The 20,723-nt window shown below is 38.3% G+C and overlaps 1 protein-coding gene across 1 annotated transcript in view; it reads right to left on the bottom strand.

Annotated features, from left to right (window-relative positions):
- The window catches only part of LOC150089701 (uncharacterized), a 394,377-nt gene extending 374,088 nt beyond the window's left edge, over positions 1 to 20,289 (bottom strand). Inside the window, exon 1 of the mRNA XM_090389604.1 lies at positions 19,715 to 20,289. Within this exon, the coding sequence (XP_090245730.1) occupies positions 19,715 to 19,842 (128 nt within the window). The 5' untranslated portion in view covers positions 19,843 to 20,289. The remainder of the gene's footprint in view (positions 1 to 19,714) is intronic.
- Between the last annotated feature and the right edge of the window lie 434 nt (positions 20,290 to 20,723).

The following is a 20,723-nucleotide window of genomic DNA, read 5'->3' as shown; positions in this document are numbered from 1 at the left end:
GACGAGCACTTCCGTTTACTGAAGGGTTAGTTCATCAACACCTTTCATTTTCATGATTGTGCGGGGGTTGTCAGCGAGCGTAAGGTGAAGGCTATATGTGGACTCTTAAAACAATAAATTCCTCGAAGATCCGCATCTCTGTTTAGGCTACGAGGCCATTGCCATGTTACGATCATTGATACGACATTAAAACGTGGAGAAGGAAATGTAGGCAGGAGTGGTTGAAGAAAGTTGAGATCCTCACGCAAAGGCTAATAGGCGTTCCATCGAACAAAGGAAGTCATTGAAAGCTCGTGCGGTAAGTGGCCGTGATTCCCAGAATGCTCTGCGAGTTTCAGTAACGTGCAGTGAAATAGGGTTAGAGTTACAACAAACGCACAATTACATCAGCTGTGAGAAGGTTTTGTCTTAAGTGAACATCAAGTCACGCCGGGCAACCCCGAGTCAGATAGAGGGCACTAAGTGCTCAACACGATGTGGTGATCCACGCTACTCGTGAGACCTTGCGTCTGAGTATAATAAAAATATATGGAACGTGTTTCGGGGAATCCGTTATGCAAAATAGATGTCCATTGTCTTCTGAGGTGAATTAGCATCGTAGAATTCCTTTTCTGTTCGCAGAATTGTGGTTAGATTTATAAACTTAATGCAGTGTTCATATCATCCCGTCCTCTTTTGTATGTGTTTTTGTGGCCAGCAGGATTTAAACTACCAAATTAATGCAATGGTCTTAATACTCTCAGAAGAACAAACTTTGCCTTTACCACTAGTTTCCGCGGTTAATCTACCTTTTACGTAAAAGATAAGACACTACTAGGACAATCTATTCTGGGACTTGCTGGTTCCTCAACAGATAGTGGGTGGTATCTAGTGACAATTCCCTCACAACTCGCTGTGAGCTAATAATTTTAGTATACTTCAGGGTAGTCACCCCGCTGGAAAGAGGAGTTAATAATTTAATTGTTATGGCAACGAATACAACAGCGCTTAATTAACAATAGGTAGTTTGCATTTTTTGTGGCAGCTTACAGAACTGAACATACACACACAAGCGTATCTATTACCACGTACCTACGCAAGACTATAGCTAGCCTTGTGAGGCACGCTCTTCAAAGGGGGTGGATATGTGACAATTTTAAAAGGAGAGTGGGCATCACACATTAAAGAATTTTAGACCTCAAAAGAAGCTTGGAGCGACTTATTCGGTTACAGTTGAACGTGATTAAAAAGTTTGAAAATCACTGGTCTAAAACAGGAAGATGCAGTTAATTCCTCTCAGGGAGTCCAAACACTAAAAGTAGAATTCTCTCCTTACCTCCTCCCCAAAACAAATTTCTCAAACGATGAACTTGAATTTTTGCCCCCCCCCCCCATTACAGGAAGCAGGAATTTATTTCGGTGTTAAAGTTCACATTCCTCATTCGATTAGATTCCAGTCATAACCACTCACCAAATTTTGTGGTATTCATAAAGAGGCCGAATCAAAGGAATCCCTGCTGTCAGTATACCACTTTTTTTTAGCTCTAACCTTCAATCCCATTACGCAATCATCCGAGGTCAGCCATTTCGAGCATGGTTTCTACCCAACAAAACACTCGGAAAGCATGGAGGGCTAAACTCAAGTTAAATTTACTTCTGATAGGATTTAGCTTTAATTAGTGGAGAACCTCATTATATGTTGATGAGTTTGCACTCTTGTCTGTTCAGGGTAATTATGTGTCATCTTTGAAAATTTTGGCTTCGGTCCACATTCTAGTCTTGACCTCCTTTCGGAGAGAGGTTGCGCAATGGTCTGAAATGAACAACTTGAAGGCGAGTCGATGACATACAGCTGGTATTGGAATGTGTGTGAGGAAGGTACAATGAAAAAGTAGGACTATAAATCATAGAATTAAGAAATCTTTAGCATTCAAGATAGGTGCGCTATCTAAAGGAAAATCTGCTTCCAGTTTTTGATCGAGTAATTAGTTTACGCACATTATTATTCACAGAAGTTCTTCTACGCATTCTTAAAATTTACATATCTAAGTAATAAACCAGAGAGTTATTTGGCTATGCAGTTTTCAAAAGATGCTAATAATTTTTCGGGATTTTAGAAATATCTTCGCTTTCAGTATCATAACGCTAAGACGATTTTGAGATTTAGTCTGGGTGGTTTCAAAATGTATTTTCATATTGATAAAATACTAACTGAGTGACGTAAAAGCTAAAGCGACATCTAGTGTGATTCAAAGCAGTAATCACTTATAGGTTTTAGTTATCTAAGTACAACTGTTACCATTATACCGGTACTTTCGTCCGACTGAAACCGATTCTTTGGTTATTTGCTTGCATAAGAAAAATGAAATGCATACAAACAGAACGAGTGTTGAAGATCATAAAAGACACACCACTGAATGGATTAATTTATGGGAAGTTAGCTTTTTGTTAGAATTCTCTGGGTCTTCAAGAAGCGAAGAAAAGCCGAGTTGAATCTTTCCTTCTCCAAGAATGAGAAGACGTCGGTGCTGTCAGGGAAATAAAAATTTATGAATTTTTATCAATCGAGACCACCATAGCAGCCCTGGAGAGACTCACTGATGAAAGACTTTAAACATTACAGAAGGCTTTTAGTGTTGTTTCTTTCGGGATGTTTTTTAAAGAATCGAGAAAGATGGATGTGATCTTACACAGGCTACTGAAACGACAACACGTACTGCGTAGTAGATGAGCCCACTGAAATGCTCTAAGAAAAGAAAACATGTTTCGAGGGGTCAATAAAGGTTTGATTGATTTTCTTGCATGCATTAGAACTCTTTCAACTTTTATCTGAATAAATTGTTAACTGTTTTCTCGAGTGAATACTACTTAACACAGAAATACTATGATTACAAGTAAACACGATAATAATGTTGGACACGTTTAGGAATAAACAAGAGGGGGAAACTTCTGGTATAGATTCAACAATGCACCTGAAAATCGGAACTCCCTTTTACTTAAAATTCAGTTGATTCAAGACTGCTGGTTTCGAATTCTTCTTTTATGGTGACGATATTTATATGAAAACGATAGTAACAATTTATGTCGATTCTTGGATAACAGTGTTGTCCTAATATGAGCAATAAGGATAATAAAGTCCAAGCCTTTAGGGCTGAAAGTCGGTTTCTGTCACTGGGGACACCACAGAGTATCCTCAGGATGTCAACCAAGTGTCCTTGTCCTCGAATAAATTTTTTGGAACACTTGGTCTCGCGTTATATTTAGAAATTGGATTTATTCATATTAACTAAGCGAATACATAGACCAGAAACAAGAAAACTCCAAGAAGATTATGATATAATTGTCCTCATTGAAGAATTTTGACCGACCTTCCAGCCTTGCGAAGAATATTTCAAGATGTTATTTAGATTTTGCTGTGAATATCATTACAATTGATAGAATATAGTCAGACTTTGCCAAATGCTGCTTCGAGAATTGATCTGATTATTCCTCACCGACAAATCGTAACCTCTCCTATTGCTTTCCAGCGTAAATTTGATAAATCAAAGCCCGGTGAGCATGGTAAATATTACAATAACGCTAATATGTTTTAAACAAAAATATCTGGCGAACCGAGAACATCCCAACTTTCTCCTCTTGACCTTAAAACACATTTAATCATTTTTCTTAAAGATTGCAAGTGAGACTCTTCGAATTAGCTCTGACCATATTCAGCGTGGAGTTAGGAAGAAGATAACCAAAGTATGTAGAACAGCACGCTAAAGATGCGTTTTAAAAATAGACAGTACGAGATGTGCATGTATAATTATAGAGAAGTAAGGAGTTTCGCTGGTATATCTTAAGTGTACAATTTGCTCATGGTTAGAGAAACCAATTGTCTTAAATTACTGAGAAGTGGTTTATGGAAGTCATTAATACAAACACGTCAGAAAGATTCGAAAGCACCTTGCTATAAGATGTCATTAAATTGACTTTTATACATTCCTCCGCCCAAATATTTAGAAACGTGCAATTTTGTTGCATAAAGGGATTCACTTGGGTCAAAAGGGACGTAATTCGAACTAAGGAGTATGTTATAAAAAGAAAAGATCCTTCACCATATCATGAAAGCAAAATATGAAATTATAACCCGTAACTGTGCAGAATTGGGGTCATAAGGTCACGTTTCGATGCAAACGCCTAGTGAAGAAGCGTGATTGCAACGATTGTCACTCCCTCTATAGGTATAATTTAGCTATTATGGTTTTGTATCTTGAGAAGGTGGTGGGTGGGAGAAAGCAATTTTCGTACGGATCGACCTCACGATAAAAGGGGAAAGGTTACGGTTTAACTTCCCTAGAACATTCAAATCTCTAATCACTCCCGATTAAGGAAAGATTATAATCGCTCACCGAAACAGCTGTATCGTTCATATTCATAATCACGACTGACAGATTTGATAATCTCTGTGTGGTCTGGGGGCGAAGGCTAATGGGGTATTGATTCTAAAAGAAAGTGTACGTGAAAGAGATAAATCAATCCTGTTGTCTTGGCAATCCATATGCATTGTAACCTTTATCATCCACCGCAAAAGAAGGTCGCAGATTCAGTCTGGACTGTTTCGTGTGGGGACAACTTACTTGTTTAATGTTTGACATCGAGAACAAATCTTAGAACACAGCAATTTACAAACGACACACAACTCCAGCTAGCTAATTATTATTAACTAACATTTATTATTTTCTTTATAATAATAAATATTTAATAATTTGGTTAATAATAATTAGCTGAGACAGAATGTTTTGAGAAGGCTTCGATATGCAGATTTTTGAGCATTCATCATGGACCGCGGCAAGTTCCAAGAGGTAATTAAGATGTTTATGTAGAAGGTGTAATTTATGGCTGTAGACAAGACAAAACAAAGACCAATTGGTGAGCAAACCAGTTAGCCATCTTACAGAGACTTCATCCTGCAACTAATTAGAACTACTAGAAGTGGTAGATAGATGGCCATATTTGGGATCAGTAACATGATTTCTATGAATTAGTTTATTTTAATGACTGAGATAGGCAATCGTCCCTCACCTCACCTTGGTGCTTCAATAAAACCGCTCAGTCATTCAAGCAGGTAGACTTGACTTTATAGGGCACTTGTTTGCTTCCATACAGAGAAAAACAAACGGAAAATGTGTAAACAACCTTGATTTAATAATGAAGGTTATTTACATCATGAGGAGCTGCTCTGGGCGGTGTGAGTGCTCTGTGAACTCATTACTGTAACTTTTAGCACTTAGTATTAAGGTAGGTCTGTTCTGGCACTTGAACATTCTTAGCAGATCTATCAAAGGAGCTACTGTGTCACTCCCTGTGACGTCATCTCCAGCAGGAGATTCCTTAAAGAGAAACAATGACGATCTTTGAGGTTCTTGCGAGTTATTAACTAGGCTTTATCGCTGTCTCTAAAGCGAGGATGCCTTAGAGCCTTTTTTTTTAATTCAGCCAACCCGGAAGACCTTCTCGAAAGATAGATAAACCTCACAAAGACTAAATCAGGAGAGTTTTTTAAAAGAATGTTTCATGATACGAAGTTAGCAGGGCTTGTTAGTGGTAGAGTTGGCCCACAATAAATCTGTTTCACAAAGTTGTTTATTCTCAAGTCTTTGTTCGCAACATGTCACACATTTTACGGCTGGAGTTATTTTCGCGAGAAACGACGCAATAACCAGAGTAATAATGGATGTTAGAGTTTCACTGTTGGCTCATTATGTGGAATGTATCCACTCTTTAACGGGCACATAAAAGTACTTGAATTTATGTCCCACATTTCCTGTTTGTTTTGGATTTTAAGTGATGTTAAACTTAATTCCTTTGATTATATATCATGGGCTGGCTAACTTTATTTTTATTTTAGAGGATTTACGTTCGGACTTGAGAGATATGTCTGAAGAAAAATATTTATTATATTTTGCTTAAACGGAAGAATTCATCGCTTAGACAGAAGAATTGCCATCAGTAGTATGTTCTAAAGGTGGGTTTTCTGTTTTGAGAAGTAAAAATAAAAAAAAATTCCCAAATGGGAACACCCAGTACCTTTCGCTTTTAATTGTCCGCTCAACAATGGATGAAAAACCCTTAAAATATTCCCTTCATCAACGAAGGCATTTGAATCCCAACCCTTTCCTTTCGGTGGGCATCTATCGCTACCGACTGAGCCACGAGATCGCCCAAGTACCGGAAAGAATCTTCATCTACACCCAAATACTGACTTAGAACGTGCACTACTATTTTTCACGCTTTTGCAATTGTATGATTATCAAGATGAAAATTAGATCCGAAGGATGTTGTCTGAGACTTTCTTCATTTTGCCCTCCCCTTACACTTACAGCTGCAGAGAAAAGAATTTCAATTATTTGAGAACCTGGTTGCACCCAAGTGGTGCCTTTTGGTTTCAACCAGGCCTTCTTTCCACTAAGTTCATCGTTTGCTGAAGGAAGTGCACATGAGGTTCAACGCGCCCGTGCTTTGTCCGAGAACAACTGGGCGACGTGTTATTTGGAAATGAGAGCTTTGATGAAACCGTAAATTAAGTACGTGCGAATGACACCCAAGATGCTAATGTGGTGTTAATGCTCTCTTTCACTGAAAACTGCAGAAAACACACTACATATCTGAAACGAAAAGGTTAATTCCGGGGGCCAAAGAATTTCTCTCATTTCCTGACTAAAGTTTCGTGTTTAATTGGTAGATTAGGACACTTAGTGTATTCAGACAATTCAGTGCTCTCGAACTAGTTAAACGTGATGAATTTCACTTTACTCGAGACTAAAAAACAAAAGCTTTTGTTAGTCAGGTTTAACTATAATGAAATTAATAAAGTAGGATACACGTGTAGAAATTTATTGGATGAAATGTGTAAAATTTCCATCTTCGTAAAAACTAAACGCATTCAGCTTCGAAAAGTACAACCGGTGGAATCTAAAGCACAAATTGGATGGTTCATAGCCAAAATTAACTTAGAGGATTTATGTTCGGACTTGCGGGATATGTCTTAGTATTTTGAACTAGTTTAGCATTTTCTCTCTCTTTTTTGGTGTTTTCTACTTAATTATGATATACCACGTGTGTTCTTCTCTAACTGTACGATAATAAAGACAGATAAATTATCTCCCGAGGTCTGTTTTAATAATAGCGTATTACGGAACACAATCGTCACCAAAGGACGGATATAAATTAGCAGCCATCAAAATTATTCATTTAAAAATACGAAAATAATTAAAAGATTGCACTGATGAGCAGCCACCTTGTAAAAATCAAATTAGGCTATGTCAGCGATAAAGATCCAGCTAAAAAATACGATAAAATTAAAACGATCATGTAGTGTTAAAACCTATTTTAAAATTGTCACAGTTTTTCACACTTGTGCCCATCCATATCGTTAATTTTCACTTTCTTACTTTATCCTTTGTAATTCGTTCTGTGATTCAGTTTATTTAGAAACAGTTGGATACTTTCAGTTTTCTCGCAGAAGGAACAGTCCTCCATCATGGAACATATGTACAAGTGCTGTAAGCCGTTTCGATGAGGCCATTATTGTGGATAATCCTCTATTACAAAAGAATACCTCAAATCCAAAGTGTCCTTTGTTATTTCCGATACTTGATCATTTAACAAAATTAAATTAATAGTAACCTTATAAAAACCTTACACTCCTTTCTGATTAAAGTACACCATCCTTAAAAAATGCCCTCTTGGGTACCATAGTTGGTATAATCATCGTCTTCCACACACCGGGTGGTAAAGCCATGAGTTTGAATCCTGTCAATAACGCGAGGAATTTTTATGGGTCTTTTTCACAACGTAGCTGAATTAGTCGGTGTCAGACGGGTTTTCCTCTGGCAAACTCAGTTTTCTCGTCCAGCAAGCAGCAAATCGATTACAATACGCACCCAATTTACAGATATGACATATACAGCGCAATATGGAATAAGTTGCTGATTCGAGTAAAAGCCAACAACAACCAACCATCCGGTCTAGAACTGAGATCCAAATGTAAATGAAACGTGGATGTGTTGGAAAAACGATTCCAGCCCCCACACAACAAAAACCTTGTAGAAACCACCCCGCAGAGGGTTATTGACGTCCTCAATATTATTGTTTTCTAACAAGACGTTTTAATTTCATTTAATGTTCCAATTCACGTTGTTGAACAGCGTATATTAAGATACGTTATTACTTCAGCCCTTGTTTATGAACGCCGTACCAAACTCTCAATACTATTTCCAATATTATCCCTATAAAATGCAAAACTGGACAACTCTCTTATCGTTTGAAGGCTGAAATTGCTCTCATTCTTATAACACATGTTAAAAAACACGCCAAATTGTTAATTATTATTAACATTTGAAACTTATGAACGAAGCCAGCCCTGACAGATTCGTGATGGAATCTGTCAGGGCTGGCAACGATCCATCCAGCAAATGCTTCAGTTTACGTAAAAGTAAAATTGCAGCACCTGTTTCAGAGTTGAAGTTGTGCCCATTTCCACACATAAATAACGTCAAGGCTATTGGTAGATCGTTTCTTCCTCTTAAATGAGCTGGAATAATTATCCTCAAAGCTACGCCCAGCTGGTTTATTTGCATCTGTGTGTGTGTGTACGCCTGCGCGTTAATACCTGGAGGGAATAATAAAATCTCCTCGAATAGAGTAATTAATGTGGGATATAGAAAATAACGCCGACGTTAAGATACGCGTCGTACATTTATCATCACCCGCTATGGTCCAATTCGAAGTAACTGCGCAAATGTCGTTTTAATAAGTGGAAACTGCAAGGGAAAATAAAAGTTGATGGCAATATATATATATGTTTTATTTTGTCCGAAATATCTTTCCTTCCTTTGTTTTGGAATGGACCATCCTCATCTATAACATTTTATGAAAGCAGGTGTGATTTTACAGCGTCATTCAGATATTCGTATGCTATCATTAGTCAAAGATGCCCTAAGGAAACTTTTCTGGTAGTTTAGAGTGTTTTATGTGTAGAAAACGTGCCAGAGAAATCGATAATACGACAACTTTCTCTGGATCGTTAGCTACATAAAAAGAAGTTCCTGCTGGAAAAGAGAGTTGGGAGAAAAGGACAAGCCCACACTTAAACCAACAAGTCCAAATATTAGCTCACAACAGAACATTGTTTGTTTCGTTTGTTCTTTGTTGCTGTTGTGTGTGTGTATATAATTTTTCATGTAGGATTCCAAATATGGTGCTTTATTGTGGGCCTTTGAAGAACTTGATACTAACATAAACTAGGAATGGTACGTTTAAACTTTGAATTGCCTACGTTTGAACATGAAACGCAAGTGACCAGGACAACGGGAAAAAAATCACTCATAACCGTAATCTTAGATTTGCATGTTGTGCTGGCTAAAAACAGGACAAACTTACAGGGGGAAACCCTTATTCCCTCCTCCTGGATACGATTAACCACAGCCTCGATTGAAAGGGACTCTTTTGAAATTCCTTCAGACATCGACGGGTAATCGAACCCACTCTTCTGTAAACTAGGAGCAAACTAAGTTAATACAGGGACAGAGGCAACCGAATGAAGCAATGATTAACATCACCTTGCTTCATATTAACCACGCCTGCGCGTGCCCACCTATATTATTATTTATCAGTTTAACTAATGTATATCCACTAGCACTTTGATGTGCAGAGGAGATCGGATCATCTCAAATTGAAAAAAATATATAAATAAAATTCTTAAGGTGCCAAATCAGATGAATAAGGTGGGTGCGGCACGATGGAAATGTTTCTGTCGGTGAAAATTTGCCGAATCGCGAGCGTTCGCACCTTGCTAAAATCTCGTCATTTTTAGTACACGCGACAAATGACTAAAATAAATATCTCAAAGCAACTTTCTGCTAGTAAAACAAAGTTTTAACAATAAATTAAAAATTGGTGGACGCATGCTCAAAAGATATCGTTGTTAGCCCACTCGGAATCTTTAAGCTACCGTTATGCCCCAAAAAATTATAAGATCATCCAACGAACTTTTTGATGTAATCTTGTATAATGCTTAGAGAAACAGCAAGAAGAAACCTAATGTGAAGTGGCAGTAGCTGGCCCTAAGTCCCTCGAGAATAACATTTTACACGTCATGTCTCTGGCGCTGTTTCCACCAAACGATTAGAGGAATAAAGACGCTTGAATTCAAGTTAGAGGCGGGAAGTGAAAAGAGGATCTGATCGCCTTTACGGCTATTGATTAAAGTACATTTTTACCCTTTTTGCAATAGTTCTCGTAATGGCTTAACTAGTTAACAATTACAGATGATTGTCGTTTCTGTTTGGGAAAATTCTTAAGAAGGTGGTGTCTTACAGTTATTTTGAATACAGTTTCTAACAGAAGAATGTGTAATGGCGTCGATCAATGACAGGAGATAAAGAATAGTTAAAATGAAATAATGATTATATACCTACAAGAAAAGGAAAGGTAAATATTATTGTTACAAAGAACGTTTTACAAAGTTATTGTAAGCCTCTGTCTACTCTGTGTCAACCATTCTCCCCAGGCAATGAGTCTTCTCTCTTGGACTCCAAAGAAATTTCATCTTCTACAAGATTTTGCACATAAAGCCTTTGCCAGACGTGGACAAATCATCAGTAGCGCCCCAATTTCAAGAACTACTCCTATTCCAGCTCTACCTCCAGTCCAGAGCAACATCTCCATCATCGCCATCTCGTGATACCACCACCACCATCGTCACTACCACCATTTTTTTTAGCTCAAGTACCATCTTCACCACCATCTTCGACTTGAACAGTTGGTTAACAAACGTGTATGACGCCGAGTGACATCACTGTCTTCTTGACTTCTATTTCCTGCTAACCTCTGGCGGGGTCTGCATCCTTACACTGGTGCAGGATGATTTTTTATTTATTTTATTATTTATTTTCCCCCCCATTTTATTAACTTATTTTTATCTTTAATTTTTCTGATTATTTTATTATTATTATTATTATTATTTTAAATTTATTGTTAAAATTAACTTTATTTGCTCATATTTTGAATGATTTCGACATTCAGTACATGACACTCGAGGTTTGCTGCGGTTCGCGCTCAGTTGTGGCCAGCCTCCTCGCGGCGTAGACGGGTATCAGGACACTGGTGCTTGTTTCTTCCTGATAGCAAAGCGGCCAGAAACAACTAAACAACGCAAAAAACACATACACGGCACAAACATAGCATTACACACATTTCTGGCCGTTCTGCAGAGTTTTTGTAACATCACAGTGTACCACGGCGGAGTTGAACTAGCGTTTGGGAGCCGCCTTATATAAGACACTATACATGTCTACATGTCTTACAAAGTTATTGCAATTAAAACAATAATGCCCATATATTGCGCTTACATTCAAAATGGTTGTTGTTGATTTTACAAATTTAACACCTAAATCGTCTCAAGAGTAATTTACTGTAATGATTTGTAGCAAGGGGTCATGGTTAATAAACTCCTTTCACTATCGCATCAGTGAACATTACTGAAATAGCTGATTATCCAACTTGCTCAAGACAATAATGTTATGTACTACGTCTTGCTGCCAAAAAAAAGGAGTTATTATTGTTATACAAGATGTGGTACCAAAGTTCCTGGACTGATTCAATAAAAAGAACACAAAGTGGTCTTTGGCGAGCTACTCGTAAAAGATGGTTTTATTTTTATTGAAAGTAATCACCACCTGATTTATTGCAATTATTACACAGTTCTAAAAGTTTCTGAAGCCAGCAAAGACGTCCAGAGATGTGACGTTTAGTTCGGCGGTTACGTTTTTCTTTGTCCTCAACATCTTGAAATTTCTTTTCTTTAAGGACAATTTTCACAATGGGAAAAGAGCAAGAAGTCCGCTGGCGCTAGAACGGGAGAGTAGAGTGAATGGTTGATTGTAGATGGTGCCATGTTTCGACAGAAATTTCTTCACGATAGTGCTTATTCTACACTTGTTGTGAACCAGCTCTCTTTCTCTCGAAATTGTGGCATCACCCTGGAAATATACTTCAATAGTCTTTGAAACACTTCTATGTAGAACGCAGCATTCACTTTCTCCCCTTCATATACAAATTCCTTGTGAACCACACCCTGTTTTTCGAAAAATATGATCAGCATCGTCTTGATTCTGGGCTTCAGTAAACGAAAATATTTTGAGCCTTGGTGATGATTTTGGAGTCCATTGTATCCTCTGATGCTTCGTTTCTGAGTTATACTCATCTCATCTCATCTCCAGTGACAAAAAAATGACAAGGAATTTGGGATTGACTTGACAAGACTGGATGATGTCTTCACATGATGACACTCTTCTGCTCATCCGCGAGGCTGTGCGGCACAAATTTCGCACAGACTTTCCTTTCCCCTAAAATCTTCATGCAGAATTTGAGAAATCGTTTCCTTATTCATATCCAACACATTATTAGCCATCATACTGAAGGTCAAACGACGATCTCTTGCCACAATTTCCTGAACGTTTGCAACTCTGTCCTTATTTCGAAAGGTTGATGAACGCCCGCTTCTTGGGTCATCGCGAATATCATCACACCTGTCTTGCCATTCACACTGGTACGAGTTAGCGTTTCATCACATAACAGTTTTTAACATTTCATATTTCTAGGTCTATCCAGGGAGCCGTAGACTTAGAACTGAAGAAAAGTGAGGACTTGCAAACGATAACAGAATGGGATATTCAGGAAGAAGAAGCACAACAGAAGAGCACCCGAAAGTCCCACAACTTACGAAGCTCAGGAATAGATAATATCCACAACTATTGACACAATCCCAGAATCTCTGACTCAAGGAATCACAGAGCCAATCCATAAAGCCATAAAGAAGAAGACAAACAGCACATCGTTCAACCCCAACAAGGAGACCCCACTCACAGATATGGAAGAAAGAAGGCACTCTATGGCAGCCACTACAATGACCTACATGAAGACTACATATATAAGATGGCTTCAAACACATGGCTCACAAGCGGGAGACTCTTTCCTGAGACCGAAGGATTCATGCATACTCACAAAACAAGACCAGGTAATCAACACCAGGAATTACGGAAATACATCATCGGGTACGTAAGATTGACATGACACATCTTTGACGATGCCACCTAGCTCTAAGAACAATCTAGCATATCACCACGTGATGCAGAGTTGTCACCCAGACGGAGCACATCCATAGATATGACCAGGTCGCCAGGATAATAAATCAGAAGTTAGAGCAAAATACCAGTTGATTAAAGAAAGTGTACCGTATTATAAGTACGAACCTAGGCAGTACAAGAGACCCCTACTCACGGACTGTGCAGAGACCGCGCCATAATAATCACTTTCAATCACAAAATGATCCCGCACAACAGACCAGACATAACCCTCATCGATAAGAAGGAAATGGCTACCTACCTACCTACCTGATCGACACAGCGGAGCCCAACACCAGCAACCTCCAGGAAACCTAGGAGGAAAGATCAGGAAGGACACAGAGCTCAGACAGGAAGTCAAATAAATGTGGAACACGGAACAAATAATGACCATCGCAATCACCGTATCAACCACCGGTGGTGCCAAAGATCCTCCATAAGAACCTAGCAGCAATAGGCCTCCCAGAGAACACTTACAAGGAACTCCAGAAAGCCGCAATTCTGAACACCTATAGGATGGTAAGAGAGTTCCTCGACCAATTATAGTTACCGCACATAACAACCACTGCACCCACTTGGCACCAGTACTGATGGGGGGAAAAACCCATTGGATGAAGAAAGAAAAACATAATAATAGATAATTAAAATTTAGAATAAATGCTGTATATGTACAATTTCTTATTTTACGTCGAACATTAATGATGATTTGCAGCCAGGGATTGCATTTTGTTATAAAATGTCGATGGTACCACTCAAAATTTGGCATAACTGAAAATTTACTGGCGAATCAATAGCAAACTACATTAGATGAAAACTTAGAACTTATCAATAACAATGAAAATATATCTTTACCATTCCAATTAAATGAAACCGATGGGTATATAGTAAAGAAAATACAAGTTTCAGTGAAAATTAATCTTTTTCTTGGGAATGCCTAGTGCAGAGTACAGTCGCTGCAATTCTGTCTGTGAAACTCTGTATCTGGCATACCTGAGGAAAGTGCAAGTCATTTTCCAGCTTAGGAGAAGAGGTTAAGGAACGAATAGAACAAAGTCCAACAAGAAAGGTATTCTAACCTTAGCACAGTTCACTTTCAATCACGAAATTATTGTAATGAGCTACTTTACGTGTTTTTGATACAAATTCCACCGAGATGAAAATGCAATGCATGTCATTTGAGAATACTGAACCGTAGACAAGAAAGCTAAAAGCCCAAAGAATTCTCGAGACCTAATATATGAGCTCCTTCCATGTAGCTACTCTTCAGTTACGTTCATAGTTTCTTCTACATCTTTAATTTCTTAGTTTTATGTCCTATAAATGGAAACAGGCCATTTCGATGAGCATTTGTTATTTGATTTTTATTTACCATTAAACAGAGTCAGGTCTCTAATACAGGCAACAATAATTAGCCAGTTCTATTGATCATAAGCAAAAAGCAAAATCTCAGTTAGAGATTACAAATAATATTTGAAGATACAGTACGAAATAAATGTCTGACCATCAAAGGAAATTAAATGAATAGTTGGTTCTAAACAAAGGCAGAGTAAGTAAGATAAGCTTTGGTCGGTTTGCCTGATTTGCAGGACGAAAAATCCAAATTTTCGGGGAGGAAAAACTTGCTATCCACGACTGAGACACGGAGTAAAGAAAAAATAAAAATAAAAAAAGCCCATAAAGGTTCATCGCATCATTAACGAGATTCGAACCCAGGCCTTTTCTAGCCAGTGTGAAGAGGGCGATGATTATAACCATTGTGCTACCCAGAAATACAAATAAGAAAGAATGCCTTAGAAAAAGCTAAGGTGGCCTTATTTTGAGGAGCTCGTTAACAGCGCCTTCAGATACATTATTTAGCTGATTCTAGAATATTGCGAATCAATGTATAGCACCAAATAGTTTCTACGACTTTCAGCAAGAATCAAGTTATAGACATGGTACGAAAATAGCTAATATTTTGAATGGATATTGAATTATTTTAAAGGTGGTTGATCAATCTGATCGCTAGTTCAATAGTAATTAAACTACAGTAATTAAAAGAAAGGTAAAACAAGAAAGGGGTTAACCCTGAAGCCACCACATTGCTTGAAATCAAAAGAAGGAAAAACATAAAATAAAAAATCTGATTAATTTCTGAGGAGGAACAGACAAAATTTAGATAAAGATCGCTCCACCCATCTATTGAGCAACCTGGTTAGGACTATGCGCAATGTTCGTTAATTTCTTGACGTGATAGTCTGCGGATTAAAAAACCAGGAATGAATCTTAGATATATTGTACATCGATGGAAGAAACTGGTTAACTTCAGCTAGGAGTGAAAAGTATTTGTAAAGTTAATGCAGTCGGCAACAGAAATTGGAAATAAAAATTAGAAATTTTTGAAAAACTAATTGCTCGAAATATTAAAATAACAAACATTGATAAAAAAAATAAAAACATCAAAGTTACATTGGCAAACACTTTATAGTGGTAGACCTTGACCAGAAAAAGGAGTATATAATTTCATTTCGTTATATACTCAATAGAACAACACTTAGTTACCATGGGCTTTTGGTTTTTGTGGGTATTATTCGAACGCGCAAAATCGGTACCTGATCACAGTCATCACAAGAAGGTATATGGGGAAAGTTTCTTTATCTAAACGAAATAAATCTTAGATTTCAATGGAATGAATCCTCAGGGAATACCACTCTTTATATTCATTTGGGAGAATCAAACGCCCATTAGAATTAAAGAAAAATTCAAGAAGAAAGCGAGTTATTCTTAAATTGAGCCCTTTCAAAGAGCAAAAAGCTCTTTCTTCGTCCGAGATACTATTTCATGCACAACTTCGATGCAATTAAAGAGTTGCAAGTGAGCAGTTCATTGGAGGCAGATAGATGTAGCTACTTGAAATCGGCGATGATGTCAGAGGGCGTGTTAACGTCAAGTGGCCTTCGTGGATATCCACATCTTCTCCTATCAACAGTCATAAATATTCACAACCCCCTAGAAAAAGACAGCAGAAGTGCCGTAAACAGAATCCGGAACTGTATCGCTAGCAGCTGTCGATGAGTCGAGCCACGTGCCAGTGTGTGACCGCATTATTTGTGAGACTGTGCGGTAATTTATTTACCAACAGTAGCTGCCTTGAAACAGGACACGCACACACAAACACTTTCGTGTCTTTTTCCCACCCCAAATTGGGGGGGAGGGGAATGGAGTCGTGTCTCTCTCTCTCTCTCTTTTACCCTGATGAGAATGTCTAGACTAAGAGATGCAACAAATAATCTAACTTCTTGACTTCAACATGCCGGTAGCGCTCGTCTTGATCACTATTTTTCTTTTCGCAAGTCCTGTCCTTTGTGCTATCCATCTTCGCTCTTTCTTATCCCAGTGACGCCCATCGTGTTTTTATTCCAAGCGGGCGTGTTAATATTTATTCGTGTTTAGTTCTGCTTACTTATCCCCCTCACTTTTTATCTGACTCCTTATATCTCGTTTTATCCGCGTCATTATGTCTTTGCTATATAAAGAATCCGCCGCTGTTGACAGGATGGATGACGACTTCGTATTTCCCGAATTTCTTACCTTAACCGTTGAAGTCGACGTCGCACGCGAACTGCTAGTAGAAATGCCTTTTACACCTCATTAACTCTCGATTATTCGTGTACCCGCTGTTATCGAGGGATAGTCTACCGAAATACGACAGGTCTAGACAGGTACGTACACGCGAGTCAGAAGTATAGAAAGCACGAAACAATCATCTTTTGTTGTAAGACATGACACGAATTCCGATTGCAAATCAAGGAATTTGACGAGTAATTTTGGTTGAGAAAAAAATGTTTTGGAGGGAGCTCTTTCTGGATTACCAACAGCATTCTTCGTGTGCAGATGGACGCTTAACATTCATTTTCATCGCACCAGCTGTTCCCATAATTGAATATACATTCTTAAGACAGTTTTTGTAAACAGGAATTTTGGCACATTTTACCTTGTCTCAAAGATGAAGCAATTTTTATTTTTCGCCTTCTTCAGTATTGAAACTCTACTCCGTATTCTAGTAATTTCTAGTAATATTCTAGTAATATTCTTTTTTTTTATGAACTTTGCTTTCAGAATAGCTAGAAGTAAACTTTAAACACGATCTTCGAGTTTGTAAGATTCATCTTTGAACTTATTCCTCCAAAAGCGAAGAATATTCTTCAATACTTGAAGAATATGCTTCGCTTTTGGAGAAAACTACTGTAGAGTACCTCTGTTAATAGTTAATTGCAGTTTTGTCTTTATTTTAATGCAATATATGGACCATGAACCTGGCTACAAAATATAGTGAAAAAATATCAGAAATGTCGATTTCAATGGTAAAAAAATATAATAACATAATAAATAAGAAAAACAGACGCATACTTCATAAATTGTTCATTTTTACTGCGTACATTTTTATTCTTTTTTAACCAATGAAAACTCCATAACCATTTTTTTAAAATTCAAACAGCCATACCCCCGCAACTGTTCAAAATCGAACACTTGCTTATGAAAAAAAATTTAATGGTTTTTCAGATCTTCCTGAAAGTTTTGGAACGCTTTCAGGATCGATTGTATATTTCAGATTCCATTGTACATCCAGGAATGATTGTAAATTTCAGATTCGATTGTATATTTCAGATTCCATTGTACATCCAGGAATGATTGTAAATTTCAGATTCGATTGTACATTCAGGAATGGCTGTACATTTTAGATTCGATTTTACATTCAGGAATGGCTGTATATTTTAGATTCGATTGTACATTCAGGAATGGCTGTACATTTTAGATTCGATTATACGTTCAGGAATGGCTGTTCTTTTCAGATTCTATTGTACATTCAAAGTATGATTGTATATGCCAACTTAGTATAAAATACTAATTGTAAATGGGACATTGTGCCTGGCGCCCTCCTACAGCGAGTAGTGGAACTCTTTGACATCAACCACCAATACAGACATGCATTGGTAAAGAATTTCTTATTATGGAGATGGTGAGTTTAAATACTCCCCATCGGGAAAAAAATCGTTTTATTCTGCTGAGTGGATATTTCCAACGACTGAATGAATGACTCCATTCATAGACTGTACCTACGTGCATATACTCTGCCAATCTTGAACGAAATCAACTACAACGTCAGCACTATATGAGTGACGAACTTTCGAGAGAAGATATGGTAAAACTCATACCAGATAAAATTAGTTTATGATTAAAGCCTTGATTTATGATTAAACTCTCTTTGGTGAATGGTTAGCTCTCAGCAAAACTAAAACTTAAGCCCAAACTTTGATCTCTTCACAAACTCTTTTCAGACTCGGAGATTACAACACATTCAGATGTTAGGCAACTAAAAATGGAAATAAGGGGCGCCCTCTACTGCCAGCTTTGAAAAGTGATGAACAGTAAGTGTCGATGTATTCGTTCTCGACACTGAACTGTGCTCTTTCACTCTGTGTCTGTTTTAGTAGCATTTCTTTGGCAGCGGCTCTAATCGTTTCCCAGTACGCCATCTAGTTTAAAGCATTGGGACTAATTCACAAAACTACCCACAGTGGTTTGCGCTGTAATTTCGGAGAACCGGCGTCGATCCGGTTTCGTAGAGTGTCAGATGATTATTATTTGGCACCCTTTTCCAGAAATTTAGAACTAAGTCGAGGTACCTGCTCACGATTCATTGAAGTGATAATTTCTTAAAGTAATAACTACTTCAAAGTATTTTTAGCTAGGGGCGACCCCAAAAAGTTGCCAAAATGTCTACTGTTGTAAGAAGAATAAAAAAAAATATATATGTACCTTACGAGATTGCCCCCAATACTATTTTAGTTCAGTATTACTTATCCACTGAGCAACCGTGCGATAATTTGGAATGACTTCTTGGCAGTAGAACTCTGTTGCTACTGGGACATGAAAGGTCGGGCGCTCTGATTGTTAGTTCGTTTTAAAATGTGGTAATCATCGCGAGAGGAAACTTAATTCAGCACCAGGCAGTGTTCCTGCATTTGCCATTAAACTTACAATAATAAACACCGAATTATATTCATAGTAGAAATAATCAAAGAGTAATTTGCGTGATGTCCGGCATTTAGATTAACAGATCGTTATATCTTTAACAACACACTATACTGGTTCGATGTGCAAGTTGCCGGATCTGTAATAAATACTAAACAAATACAATAAAGAAATATACCGTTTTTGCGCATGGAATATAATATTAAATAATATTTGAAGTCCAACTATCGGCAAACTGTGTTACAACATCGAACAAATTGATCTTAGGTGAAAATTTATTGGCATGTCACAAAAAAAAGAGGTAAAAAATGGGTGGAGTGGTCGTTATAAGCACACACCCACAGCTCCACCTACTCCTCTTTCCCTGGGACAAGAAATCCGATCTATTCATGCGGACTACGAGAGGTTGACCCAAGAAACAAACTGCTGTTATCAGTCAAACGCCAACACACAACACGTGTAGGAGTCCTCTAGGGATTTAAAAAACAGATAAAAAGAAAAGCAAACTCGCTGCACTTGGTGCCAATACAAACGAGAAATAATAATCTACTTACATGTTCGGTGTGAGATCATTTCCATTCCCAGCACGCGCTTCCAGGAGGCATGGCAGCAACGATGCTGACACTACTACCACTATTCCGATGAATCGACAACACATGGTCACTTTCGTTAACGATATCATTCCTCTTCCGGGCGAAGCGAATCAGAGCACCGTCAATTAACCTCAGAAAGTCTTAACGCGTGCACATGAATCACTTTTCCACGGCCGCTCCGTGATCCAGATATCTTCCAAACTCGTTTTCCCGAGCGTTGAGCAAAAAAGGGGGAAGGGGGAGGAAGAGTTGTACGGTAGCTGCGTTTAACGCAAAGAGGGGCAGTAACGAGACAAAATAAAGCGGTACGAAAAGGGAGGGGAAGGCGCTGAAAAACAAAATAACAATTTACACGAAAACCATCCGAGTTCTTGGAAACGAAGTAAAAAAACAAAAAACGTTTTCGTTGAGCAGCTGTTCTTTCTTTGAGCAGTGTTTGTGCACGGAGTTGGTTCTTCGTTAGTGGCACCTGTCCGTACCCATCACTGTTTTGCTGCAACGATCTCAGGTACACCACTCTTCTCTCTCTCTCTCTCTCTGCCAACCCTCTCCCGATCTGTACAGAGAGCGGTTGTCACAGCGATCGGTCCTCCGCCACCACAACTATCTGTTGGGCTGGCTGCCAAAACTTGTCCCGTTGCAAATGCGCGCGCGCCTGACTCGGAAAATGCGCAGATGTTGTTGCGCGCATCTGTCAACAGTAGCACTTTTCTCGCCGGAGCCTACCGAGTCTCAGTTGATGGGGAAGTCCACCAGTTGATCGCCTCGATAACTTCCTCGTGGTAGCTCGTAGGGTTTGCTGACCCAAAACAGTCGGGAAATCGCCGAATGAAAGGAGACACGGTGTGAAGAGCAAGGCATTGAACAACACTATAAAAGCATTCATTGCCCACGACTACAACAACAACAGCAGTTAGTCTTTTAATTTGATTTTTAAAGAATTTTACGAGGAGTGCAAACTCGTAGATGG

The sequence above is a fragment of the Mastigoproctus giganteus genome, chromosome 2 (genome assembly GCF_048544385.1).
Source record: "Mastigoproctus giganteus isolate SK-2022 chromosome 2, ASM4854438v1, whole genome shotgun sequence".
NCBI classification, from domain to species: domain Eukaryota; kingdom Metazoa; phylum Arthropoda; class Arachnida; order Uropygi; family Thelyphonidae; genus Mastigoproctus; species Mastigoproctus giganteus.
Note: the sequence above shows the minus strand (reverse complement) of the source record. Positions and strands in the feature narration are given on the sequence as shown.